Raw genomic sequence first — 12646 nt, 5'->3', positions numbered from 1 at the left:
TTAAAAAACCAACACTAGGATAAATAAACCAAAAATTTGTTAAAAAAAAAACTTAATTAATTTCAATTTCTTTTAAAATTTCTACGTCACCACTCTGACTATCATCAACATCAACATTAAAAACAACTTCATATTTTTTAGGGATACACTCGTCAGTTTTACACACCACTAAATTCAATAAAACACTGAATTTATATTTCCCAACATCTTCAGAAGTTTTTATTAAAATGGCTTCATCTAAAGCTCCAGAAATTTTCTCAGCGGTCCAGGAAGTGAGTAAATATTTAAGAGCCCACTTCTGAGGAGCTTCTGGAGTGAATTTTAAATCTTTTGAGAATTTTGGTATCAGTAAAATTTTTAATGTTGAATTTTTGGAAACATTGATATCAAAATTTAATTTTTTGTCCGCTGGTCGGCCAACATTTTTTGGAAGCTTAAGATCAATCTAAAAAAATTTTAATAATAATAATAATAATTATTATTATTAATATAATTAGTTATTTGTAATTTTGTATACTTACAGTTTTGATTGTTTGATCATCTTTGTTAATTATTCTTAAACAATGATTATTGGTGTCGGCAATTATAATACTGTTGTGTGTTTTAGAGACTGCTAATCCACTGGGTTCATCAAACTAAAGGAAAAAAAATGACATAAATTTTTAATTCGACAATTATTAAAAATTACAACAATAGGTTATTAAATTTTAGTCTAAAATTTATAACGTTGCCTTAATATTCAATTTAAAAGTTTCTTGAAAATTCTCCATCTCTAGATACATAATTAAGAAATGACCTTGTATCTTGAGAACTATTGACATTTTTAAAGATATAAGCTCATCCCGATGTTACATTCATTAAGAGCTTTCATTTGAGCACCCACATCAATTTTTCATATATTTTATATATTTATATACATTACATATATGTATACATGAAAAATATATCAAAAATGCGAGTGGGTACTCAAATGAAAGCTTTTACTGAGTGTAACATCGGGATGAGCTTATATCTTTAAAAATGTCAATAATTAAGAAATGACTTTGTATCTTGAGAACTATTGCCATTTTTAAAGATATAAGCTCATCCCGACATTACACTCATCGAGAGCTTTCATTTGAGTACCCGCATTAATTTTTCATATATTTTATATATTAATATATATTAAATATATGTATGTATGAAAAATATATCAAAAGTGCGAGTGGGTACTCAAATGAAAGCTCTTACTGAGTGTAACATCGGGATGAGCTTATATCTTTAAAAATGTCAATAATTAAGAAATGACTTTGTATCTTGAGAACTATTGCCATTTTTAAAGATATAAGCTCATCCCGACATTACACTCATCGAGAGCTTTCATTTGAGTACCCGCATCAATTTTTCATATATTTTATATATTAATATATATTATATATATGTATGTATGAAAAATATATCAAAAGTACGAGTGGGTACTCAAATGAAAGCTCTTGATGAGTGTAACATCAAGATGAGCTTATATCTTCAAAATATATATGATATATATTACATAATTAAGTCTTGAGAACTATTGTCATTTTCAAATATATAATCTCATCCCGATGTTATATATATAATATATATATAAATATATGAAAAATTGATGTGGGTACTCAAATGAAAGGTCTCGATGAGTGTAACATCGGGGTGAGCTTGTATCTTTAAAAATGTCAATAGTTCACGAGATGTTTGTTAAATTGCCCTGTATTTTTTAAACTATTGACTTTATTAAAGATATAAACTCACCCCGATGTTACTTACACTCATCAAGAACTTTCATTTGAACACCCACATGCATTTTTGATATATTTTTCATATATACATATATATAATATATATAAATATATGAAAAATTGATGTGGGTACTCAACTGAAAGCTTTTGATAAGTGTAATATCGGGATGAGCTTATATCTTTAAAAATGTCAATATTTCATAAGATAAAAGGTTATTTCTTAATTATGTATCTAGAGATATAGCATTTTCTAATGCAGCCTAAATACTCATTACAATAAATTGAATAATAAATATAAATTATAATAATAATAATAGTAACCTTAAAATCTCTACTAGGTTTACCAGCACCATATACACTAGTACACTTTCCATCAATCTCAATTTTTTTTATTTTATGATTATAAGTATCAGCAACCCAGACAACATTACTAGCCTCGTCCCAAGTTACTCCTAAAGGATGTTGAAGTTTTGCCGTACATCCTGATCCATCAACATCTCCATAATTGTGTAAGTTCTAAAAAATTTTAAATATCAATAAAATAAAAAAATAAATTTTAGAATTTTAAATAATTTTACCGTAGGATTTTTATCAGCTCCAGCAACACCAGTGACTTTTCCATCCAGCAAATGAACTCTTCTCACAGAACTGGACTCACTGTCTGCAAAAAAAAGAGCCTTGATACCCTGAGCGACTGCTAGACCAGAAGGCTGTGCTAGACCAGCAGCATGCGGGTAAGAATTATTTCTGTTTTCTTCTTTGCCGCTTCCTACTATTGCTGAGCAACTCTTGGCTTTGTATTGTCTTTAAAAAAAATTTATTTTTTTTTAATAAAAAAAAAAAAAAAAATAAAAAACAATTATTTTTTTTTACAAAAAAAAAATCAATTATTTTTTTATAATATAAAAAAAAAACAATTTTTTTTTCTAAAATTATGAATTAAAATAATTCTTAGAAAAATAAATAAAGAAATCAAAGTACCGATTTTTCCACCAAGTAGTATCTTCAAAAAAGTATGCCCATATTTGATGAGTTCCCGCGATTGCAATCAGCAAAACAGGTACTGATTTATTATTTTGTGCATACTGATAAATTGCAACGTCCCAGGGTGAAGATAAAGCTTGCTCTGTACCTGTTTTTCCTCCTACGTAATCAGTTCCTTGGGTTCCAATGCCTGCTAGTGTCTTCACTGTTTTATCTTTTAGGTTTATCTAGAAGAAATTTTTTTAATTACAAAATTAAAAAAAAAAAATTTTTTTACTTAAATATTAAAAATATGAAAAGATCATAATAGGCCTTTTTTTATAGGAAATTAAATTTTTTACAAAAAAGGTATCTTATGATTTTTATATATCTATTATTATAATTTATGAATTATAAAAATATACTAAATCGCGTGCCTAGAATTTAAAAAACTCACCACTCTTATCGCATGATTTTCATTATCAGCCACAAAAACATCATCTTCTAGAGCACAAATTCCTTGAGGCGCATTGAACCTAGCCTCTTTGAAAGTTCCATCTTTGAATCCCCTGGAGTATCCTCCAACAACAGCTTCAACTTGTCCGTCAAAATCCAGCACCAGTACTCGGTTGTTTCCGGTATCTGAAACGAGGATCTTTTCATCCCTTAGTACCTGGACCTTTCCAGGAAAGAGCAAAAGGTCCCTAGTGACTGGCAACAAATGAGCCGCCGGTTTTAGATCGAGTCCGTGGTTGGAGATTTTTTTCAGCGACTTGAAGTACTTGAGCGCGACTTGGGTGTACAGCAAAAGTTCTTTACGGTGGCCTTCACCGACCAGGACGAACAACACTTGGCCATCCGGTCCTAGGATCACCAAACTTGGCCAGCAGCTGATGCCAATGTCTCTCCACATTGACAGCTTGGCGTCGTTTACCACCGGGTGGCTGATGTTGTACCTCTGGACGGCTGATTGGATTTTTGCTGAGTCTTTTTCATTGGAAAATTTTGCACTGTGCACTCCAACCTGGCAATTTTGAAAAAATTGGTAAAATTTGACTAGAAATTAATTTTTTAGACTGCATTAACACTCAAAGTCAATGTAGTTTTTTTAAATGATTTAATCAATGAATTTTAATAATTATTATTCTAATTAAAGGTAAATTTATGTTAATAATAAATTTTTCAGACTGTATTAATACTCAAAATTAATGTAATTTTTCTCAATATTTTAATTATTACCACTTATTAACTTTATCTGTTTGAAAATTATATTTAAAGTGTCTTTGAAGACTAAAAATTATTTTCTCAGACTGCATTGACACTCAAAATCAATGTAATTGTTTTTAAAAGCTTTAATTAATAAATCTTGGTAATTATATTTGATAATTATTTTAATTAAAGGTAAATTTATGATAAATAATAAAGTTTTTTAGACTGCATTGACACTCAAAATTAATGTGATCTTTGTCAATGCATTGAAATATAAAATTTGGTAACTATGTCCTTTTAAAAATACAATTAAAAGTGTCTTGAGACTATAAACGACATTTTTAATTACATTGTCACTCAAAATCAATGTAATTATAGGCAATGCTTTAATTAGTTAAATTTGTTGATTGAATTGCTTTAAAAATTTAATTTTAAGATTATTTTTACTGAAGATAATAATTAATAATAATGATCATAATCTAGATACATAAATAAGAAATCACCTTGTATCTTGAGAACTATTGACATTTTTAGAGATATAAACTCATCTTGATGTTACACTCATCGAGACCTTTAATTTGAATACCCACATCAATTTTTTATATATTTATATATATTATATATATGTATACACGAAAAATATATCAAACATGCATGTGGGTATTCAAATGAAAGCTCTTGATGAGTGTAACATCGGGATAAGCTTATATCTTTAAAAACGTCAATATTTAAGAAAGTACAGTACAATTTCACAAATATCCTGTGAACTATTGACATTTTTAAAGATATAAACTCATCTTGATGTTACATTCATCGAGACCTTTAATTTGAATACCCACATCAATTTTTTATATATTTATATATTATATATATGTATACACGAAAAATATATCAAAAATGCATGTGGGTATTTAAATGAAAGCTCTTGATGATTGTAACATCGGGATGAGCTTATATCTTTAAAAACCTCAATATTTAACAAAGTACATTGCAATTTAACAAAAATTATTTAATAAAGCAAAATTTTATGTATTTATAGATCACAAGTCTCGGCAGTCACGTAGTGACTGCCATGTATCTTGTAATAATACTAATAATAAAAATACTCACAACAACAAGTCCATCTTCAATAGAATATTTTTTTTCCAATGCCTCTAAATCGGGTAATATATGCATACAATTGATACAACAGTAAGTAAAAAAATCTAATATTGTTATTTTTCCCTTCAAGTCTTCTTTTATCGACAGTCCTTTGGAAACATTAAACCACTCCAGTCCTAAAAAAATAAATAATAAAGTATATTAATTAATTAATATTCAACATTTCTACTTCATTAATACTCACAATATTTATAAAATTATTTTTAATTAATTTAAAGGTATAATAAAATAATAAAAAATTGATTATCAAATTATTATTTTTATTTTTTATAATAAAAATATCTAATACAAAATATAATTATAAATTTAATTAGTTATTTTTAATGGCAGCGTAGAATTTAACAAAGTTTAATAAATTCTAAAATTAATTTTTTTTAATCTTAAAATTAATTTTAATTTTAAATTAATCATTAATAACATTCAAAAAAAAAACTATTGATAAAAATTTGACAAAATTTTTTATAAAAAAAAAAAAAAAATCCACATCAATTCTAAAAAATTAAAAATTTTTTTTTTTAATAATTAAATTACTAAAAAAAAAATTTAATTAAAAAATGACAATTATTTTTTAAATAGTAAAAAATTATAAATGCAATTTTTTTAATAATTAAATAACTAAAAAAAAAAACTTTATTAAAAAATAAAAATTATATTTTAAACATTAAAAAAAAAAATTTCAATCATCCTTGGAAGGCAAATCATACTCCTGGTGCAAACTAGCTATAGTAACACCATTCATAGTAGCCATGGCACCAAGAACCACCTGAGTAGCGTCTTTAATATCATTGTACTCATGAAGATCATCAATAGTCTCCTTCATGGAGGGTCCAGCTTCCAACTCCTGCTTCAGCTTGGTAAGCTCTAACTCCAGCTCCTCTTCGGCTTTTTTTAACCTCTCGTATTCTTCCTTGTCAACAGTGCTCAATTTGTCACTTTTAGAATTTATCCTGTCACTTTTCTTCACCAGCTCGGCTCCAGAGTTTCTCTTCGAATCCATTTTTTATTTTATTTTATTTAATTACCTGGTCAGATAAAAATTCCTTACCAACAATAACAAACGTAATGAAAATTAATTTAGAAAATATTTTATAATTTTAAGAATTTTTTTAATTAATAAATTATGTCAAAAAAAATAAGAAAAATTAACATTTAAAATAATTAAAAAAATAAGTAATTGTAAGAATTTTTTTAATAAATAAATTATTAAAAAAAAAAAATTGACATTTAAAAAATAAAAAAAATGAAAAATACTATTTTTTAAAAATAATTTTTTGAAGCAAATTTATTTATTGAAAAAAATTAAGCAACTCCTAAATTTCATACAAACTTAACCAAAAAAATTAATAATGAAAATTAATTTCAATTTTTTAATTTTTTTGATTTTAATTAAAACGTTTTTTATTTTTTATTTACTAAATTAGAACTAAAAAATATTTTTTAAAAATGGCACTTATAATTTTTAAAGATTTTTACAAATGAAATTTTTTTATATTGAAAAAATTATAAATAAAAATGTATTTTTAAAATTAGCAGTCGCTTGACAATTTTTTAATAAATAAATTTGCTCAAAAAAATTATTTCTAAAAAGTTAGATTTTTTTTTTTTTTATTTTCTAAATGTCAATTTTTTTTCTCATTTTCTTTGACATAATTTATTTGTTAAAAAAATTCTTCAATTACAAAATATATGCTAAATTAATTTTCATTTTAAAATGTTTCTTAAGAACTAAGTTTAAATTTTTAAAAGTATTTTTTTTGTTTCAATTTAATAATAATAATAAAAGAAAAAAAAAATTATTTAAAATTTAAAAACTTAAGTGTAATATATAAATTACCTTTTTGAAAATCATTGACAGAATTATTATCAACACTAGACCATTCCTTGATATGCTTGATGACTATTTTTTCTATTTCCACTTGATCAGCACGTGCGTCTTTTATTTTATTACGGAGGTCCATACAAACGTGAGTTAACGAGTCAACTATTTCTTCAACGGTCATTTTTTTGTTTTCTTGCCCGCACATTTTTTTAATTTTTTTTGTAATTGTCAAGACATTTAAATTAAACTTTGTTGGATTTTTGTTTTAATATATTAATTTTGTTGTTATATATATAGATCATGATTCATCAGTTTTGAGTTTGCTTTTTTTGTTGGTAATCTAGAAATTTTTCTTACTTGTTATAGATAATGTGATTAATTAATTAATTAATTTTTTATTTTCATTAAAATAATCATTTTGTCAATTAAAATCAAAGTGAACTACCTGAAAATTTTTATTTAAATAAAAAAATCCCAGAAGTGGGAAAAATTTAAATTTGCGCATGCGTAAAAATGATTTTTCAATTGGCGGGAAAATTTAAAAAGCTTAAAAATACTATTGCATTTTTTTACGTTAAATTTGATAATTAAATTAATTATTGTGATTAATTGTATTTTTACAAGTATTAATTAATACTTACAGTCATTAATTTAATGATAATTAATTAATTGAATTAATTAATTTATTTTAAGGACATTTAAAATTTTTAGATTTAAATTTTGCCTGAAATTAAAGAAGAATAAATTAAAAATTAATATAATTTATATATTTAAAGAAGAAATATTAATACTTAATATTACAAAAATTAATTAATTATTTTTAATTGAGTTAATAATTATTAATTAAAAATTTCAAATTAAACTACTTATAAAATAATTTTACCAATTTAATTACTTTAAAAATTTTTTAAATTAAATTTCATCTGAAAGTAAAAAAGAAAAAAGAGTTAATTAAAAGTTAATGTTATTTATTAAATTAAAGAAGAAATATTAATACTTATTATCAAATAAAAAATTTCAAATTAAATTATTTCATTAATTTAATTATTTCAAATTTTAAAAATTAAATTTCATCTGAAACTACAAGAAAAAAAATTTATTAAAAATCAATTTTTAATTAGAAATATTAATTTTTACGATTAATAAAATATTTCAAATTAAATTATTTCAATTTTAAAAATTAAATTTCATCTAAAACTAAAAAAAAAAAAAAAAAAAAAAAAAAAAATTAATTAAAAATTAATTTTCAAGAAGAAATATTAAATCAATACTTACAGTGTTATCAAAAATTAACCACTTAATAATTAAACTATACTTATCTTAATAATAATAATACAAAAAAATTACAACAATATAATAAAAGACAGCCGATATATTTAACAATAAAATAGTCAACTATTTTATTTACACTCTACATCAAAAAAAAAAAAAAAAAAAAAGAAATAAATGAAGTTCTTAATAAAAATATGTACAGTCTAATTAAACAGTCCTATTAAAAATAAAATCTCCAATTAATTAAAATTGAAATTTATTTCTAAATAAATAACTAAAAATCATTCAGCACTCGGTTTCTGCTTGGAGCTCCTGGTGTTGGCGAGTTCTTCATCCAGGCGCTCTTTAGCCCTCACGACTTTGGACTGCAAGTAGAAGGAGCCGCCGTTCTTGCGGTCGTTAGCTTCGAAGAACCGCTTGAAGTTGCTCTCGATGGCCTCCAGCTGATCGGGGTCCTTGAGGTTCTTGATATTCAGGATCTCCTTGGCTTCTTCGAGTGACATTCCGGTCCTGGCGGAAGCTGCGGCACTCTGTGCACCTTTGGACCCGCCACCGGCTCGCCGAGCTGCTTCCTGACTGGCAGCTATCTCCTGGCGCAATGCTCGGGCAAATGCTTTGCCTACCACTTGTGTCCCCAGGACTATTATTTGCACCAGGTACTTAGCCATTGATTAATTTTAATTTTTAATTTATTTAATTATTTTTTTTCACTGCTTTTAAATATTTTTTTTTTTTTTTTATTTTGTTTTTTATTTTTTATAAAATTATTTTAACCTTACTCACTGATTTATGTTTTGGTTTTTATTTCTAGGTTAAGGACGGCTGTCGGACAACGTGAGTTTGTGATGGTAAAGTAAATTTTTATGATGTAATTTCTAGATAATAATACTAAAGTTAGCCGACATTTTTAATTTTTTGATTTATTTTTCAATAATTAAATTAAAACAAAAAAATATTTTTTTAAAATTGCACTTATAGTTTTTTAAGTTTTTTACAAATGAAATTTTTTTTTTAATTTTTTGTAATAATTTTTTCAACAAAAAAAAATTCTAAAAATTTTTAGATGTCGGCTAACTTAATTATCATAATTTTTAGACATTTTTTTATAATGCTGCCATTTTTTTAAAGAACTATTTTGATTTTTCGAAAAAAAAAAAAAAAAAAAAAAAAAAAAAAAAAAAAAAAAATTAAAATTAATTTAGATATTTAATAATTTATTAAATTAAATTTGACAATTTTTAAATTTTATTTTGACAAATAAATAAATTCCAAAAAATTATTTTTAAAAATTACATTTTTTATTTTTCTAAATTTTTACGTCAATTTTTTTTTTTTGTGAATTTATTATAAAAAAATATTAAAATTATAAAATATCTAAATTAATTGTAATTGATAAATTTTTTATCACAGCTTAAAAATTAAGAAAAAATTGAATGAAAATAAAATTAGCAGACAACTGACAATTAAAAAAATTTTTTTTTATTAATAAAATAATTATAAAAAAATTAAAAGAAAAAATTATGACGTTAAATTTAGCTGTCACTCTACAATTTTTTAAAATTTTGTTTAATAAATAAATTATGGCAAAAAAAAAATTATTGAAAAAATGGACTTTTAGAAATTTTAAAAAATTAAAAATGCAATTTTTTAAAAATAATTTTTTAGAATTAATTAAATTGTTAAATAAAATTAAAAATTAATCAAGTGACAGCTAACTTTATTTTCATGAAAAAATTCCACATGAAAAAAAATTTTTTATTTAATTTTTGCATGTGGAATTTTTTGAAATAAATTTAAAAATAAATAAATAAAATAGAAAATTTTATAAAAATTACCATTATTAATTTATTTATTATAAATATCAAGTTTAAAAAATATTATTATTTTTGTAAAACAATTTTATATTTTATTTATTTAAAAATTGAAAAAAAAACTTATAAAAAATTATTAATAATAACAAATTTAACATTTAAAAATAAACAATTATCTTTTATAATTATTTAATTAAAATTTGTTGTTACGTTCTCAGAATTTCGCCCAAAATTTATTTTTTTTTTTTTTTTTTATTATTTTATAAATATTATATTTTAAATAAATTTATCTCGTTCAATTCTCCGAATGCACATTGAGAGATATCCGTTGCTTCGCTGGTGGCTTGATCAGCAGCTTAGTAACGAAAATCTCGCGTTAAGGCATCGGCAGAGAGTCACCGCGGCCGCGGATAGTCCAAACATCTTGCGTCAGCATGGGACCCGGGCCTCGATGACTCTCTCAGGGAGTAACCTGAGCTGCAAACATGGCTGAAATACTGTTTATAAAAACTAATCTGGAGCTAATTCAAGTAGTAGATCCACGGACTTTCTTAAGCACAGAGCTCTGTCCGACTTGAAACTCTCCAGATCCTTTATTCAATAAAAGCTAATTACAGTAAACAAGCTGATAATTCCTTTGGGTGCGAGCGCCTTTCAGCTGTTCCACCAATTCAAATCCTCCCGGTGCAAAGGCTCATTAGCCATTTCACCAATTAAATTTCCCATGGTGTGAGCGCCTTTCAGCTGTTCCACCAATTCAAATCCTTCCGGTGCAAAGGCTCATTAGCCATTTCACCGATTAAATTTCCCATGGTGTGAGCGCCTTACAGCTGTTCCCCAAGTCCAAAAACCCACTTCGGAGATGAGGGCTTATTAGCCGTTCTATCCGAATTTCCTCCTCGGTCCATGCCGCGGAAAGGCAGGCGTTCACGTCGTTCGGGTCGGGCCGTACAAAGGGGCCGTTCATTTCAATCATAGTCGCTTAACTTGTCTATGCCCATAATCTCCGACGAGGAGCCAGAAGTATCGCGAGTGAAGTGAGTGTACCGCCTACGTACCTCGGGGGAATTATTCGCCCAGGTCACCGTCTCCGTCGCTTCAGGAACCATCGAGCCCAGGACCATTAATCCCGGAAAATCATCCAGCCTTTTGGACGGACGTATCACGTCCTTAAATTAAAGGCCATCGACCTTCCGGAATATTTCCAACCACCAGGTGAAACAATTCCTTTTCGAGATCCACGGTACGGCTACTACTCTGAGGAGTACTTTCTCCGCACCGGATTTGACAGCTACCCTCCGTTTGAAGCCAGGGGGCTCGCTCATTACGGGTATTATTTGGGCAAAACTATGAGGTCCGTAATGGTGAGTCGAGTCCCTGGCTTCAAACGGAGGGTAGCTCAAATCCTGTGACGGCACGCCGGGGGTCAATAGATCACCCGTAACGATGTCGAAACCTGAATTTTATCTATCAGTTCTTAATTATTAAATTTACATTTTAATTTAAAATCGCCAATAAAAATTTAGAAGGCTGGATGATTTTCCGGGATTAATGGTCCTGGGCTCGATGGTTCCTGCAGCGACAGAGACGGCGACCTGGGCGAATAATTCCCCCGAGGTATGTAGGCGGTACACTTTACTGGCACTCGCGATACTTTTAATTCGTCGGAGATTATGGGCATAGACAAGTTAAGCGACTGTGATTGAAATGAACGGCCCTTTGTACGGCCCGACCCGAACGACGTGAACGCCTGCCTTTCCGCGGCATGGACCGAGGAGGAAATTCGGATAGAACGGCTAATAAGCCCTCATCTCCGAAGTGGGTTTTGGACTTGGGGAACAGCTGAAAGGCGCTGCTCACACCATGGGAAATTTAATCGGTGAAATGGCTAATGAGCCTTTGCACCGGAAGGATTTGAATTGGTGGAACAGCTGAAAGGCGCTCACACCATGGGAAATTTAATTGGTGAAATGGCTAATGAGCCTTTGCACCGGGAGGATTTGAATTGGTGGAACAGCTGAAAGGCGCTCGCACCCAAAGGAATTATCAGCGTGTTTACTGTAATTAGCTTTTATTGGATAAAGGATCTGGAGAGGTTCAAGTCGGACAGAGCTCTGTGCTCAAGAAAGTCCGTGGATCTACTACTTGAATTAGCTCCAGATTAGTTTTTATAAACAGTATTTCAGCCATGTTTGCAGCTCAGGTTACTCCCTGAGAGAGTCATCGAGGCCCGGGTCCCATGCTGACGCAAGAAGTTTGGACTATCCGCGGCCGCGGTGACTCTCTGCCGATGCCTTATCGCGAGATTTCCGTTACTAAGCTGCTGATCAAGCCACCAGCGAAGCAACGGATATCTCTCAATGTGCATTCGGAGAATTGAACGAGATAAATTTATTTAAGATATAATATTTATAAAATAATAAAAAAAAAAAAAAAAAAAAAAAAATAATAATTTTGGGCGAAATTCTGAGAACGTAACATTGTACTTACAAAAATATTATTTTTAATAATAATTCACAATATTTTTCAGAAAAATTTAAAAAGTTAAAAAGTCACCCTTGAAAATTTAGAATCACCGCCGCCATTTTTGTTTCATACAATTCTTGACGTAAGATGGCGGCAGCTTTAACTTTCTGTCGCTTTGACAGGTCTACAAA

At 27.6% G+C, this 12646-nt stretch overlaps 2 protein-coding genes across 2 annotated transcripts; both read right to left on the bottom strand.

The window, feature by feature from the left end:
* On the bottom strand, positions 1-7194 carry LOC123263181 (NHL repeat-containing protein 2). The gene is made up of 8 exons (XM_044725735.1): positions 6922-7194; positions 5037-5203; positions 3175-3741; positions 2736-2965; positions 2333-2558; positions 2076-2270; positions 522-635; positions 1-445 (listed from the first exon to the last, which is right to left on the bottom strand). Exons 1-8 carry the CDS (start codon positions 7109-7111, stop codon positions 53-55), a joined length of 2082 nt encoding a protein of 693 aa, XP_044581670.1. The 5' UTR covers positions 7112-7194; the 3' UTR covers positions 1-52.
* Positions 7195-8421: 1227 nt separating this feature from the next.
* Positions 8422-9032, bottom strand: LOC123262901 (mitochondrial import inner membrane translocase subunit Tim16-like). The gene has a single exon (XM_044725388.1). The coding sequence runs from the start codon at positions 8844-8846 to the stop codon at positions 8460-8462; it is 387 nt and encodes a 128-aa protein (XP_044581323.1). The 5' UTR covers positions 8847-9032; the 3' UTR covers positions 8422-8459.
* Positions 9033-12646: the final 3614 nt, after the last annotated feature.

The sequence above is a fragment of the Cotesia glomerata genome, linkage group LG4, assembly GCF_020080835.1.
Source record: "Cotesia glomerata isolate CgM1 linkage group LG4, MPM_Cglom_v2.3, whole genome shotgun sequence".
In the NCBI taxonomy this organism is placed as follows: domain Eukaryota; kingdom Metazoa; phylum Arthropoda; class Insecta; order Hymenoptera; family Braconidae; genus Cotesia; species Cotesia glomerata.
This window is presented reverse-complemented; position numbering and strand designations above follow the sequence as displayed.

What these genes read in the sequence shown, in the direction of transcription:
- LOC123263181 (XM_044725735.1), bottom strand. Translation starts at nt 7,111, where the DNA reads ATGTGCGGGCAAGAAAACAAAAAAATGACCGTTGAAGAAATAGTTGAC. An exon ending in TTGAAGATGGACTTGTTGTT is followed by an intron (nt 3,742 to 5,036) that starts GTGAGTATTTTT and finishes CAAAATTGCCAG; the next exon opens with GTTGGAGTGCACAGTGCAAA. An exon ending in AACCTAGTAGAGATTTTAAG is followed by an intron (nt 636 to 2,075) that starts GTTACTATTATT and finishes TTTTTCCTTTAG; the next exon opens with TTTGATGAACCCAGTGGATT.
- LOC123262901 (XM_044725388.1), bottom strand. Translation starts at nt 8,846, where the DNA reads ATGGCTAAGTACCTGGTGCAAATAATAGTCCTGGGGACACAAGTGGTA.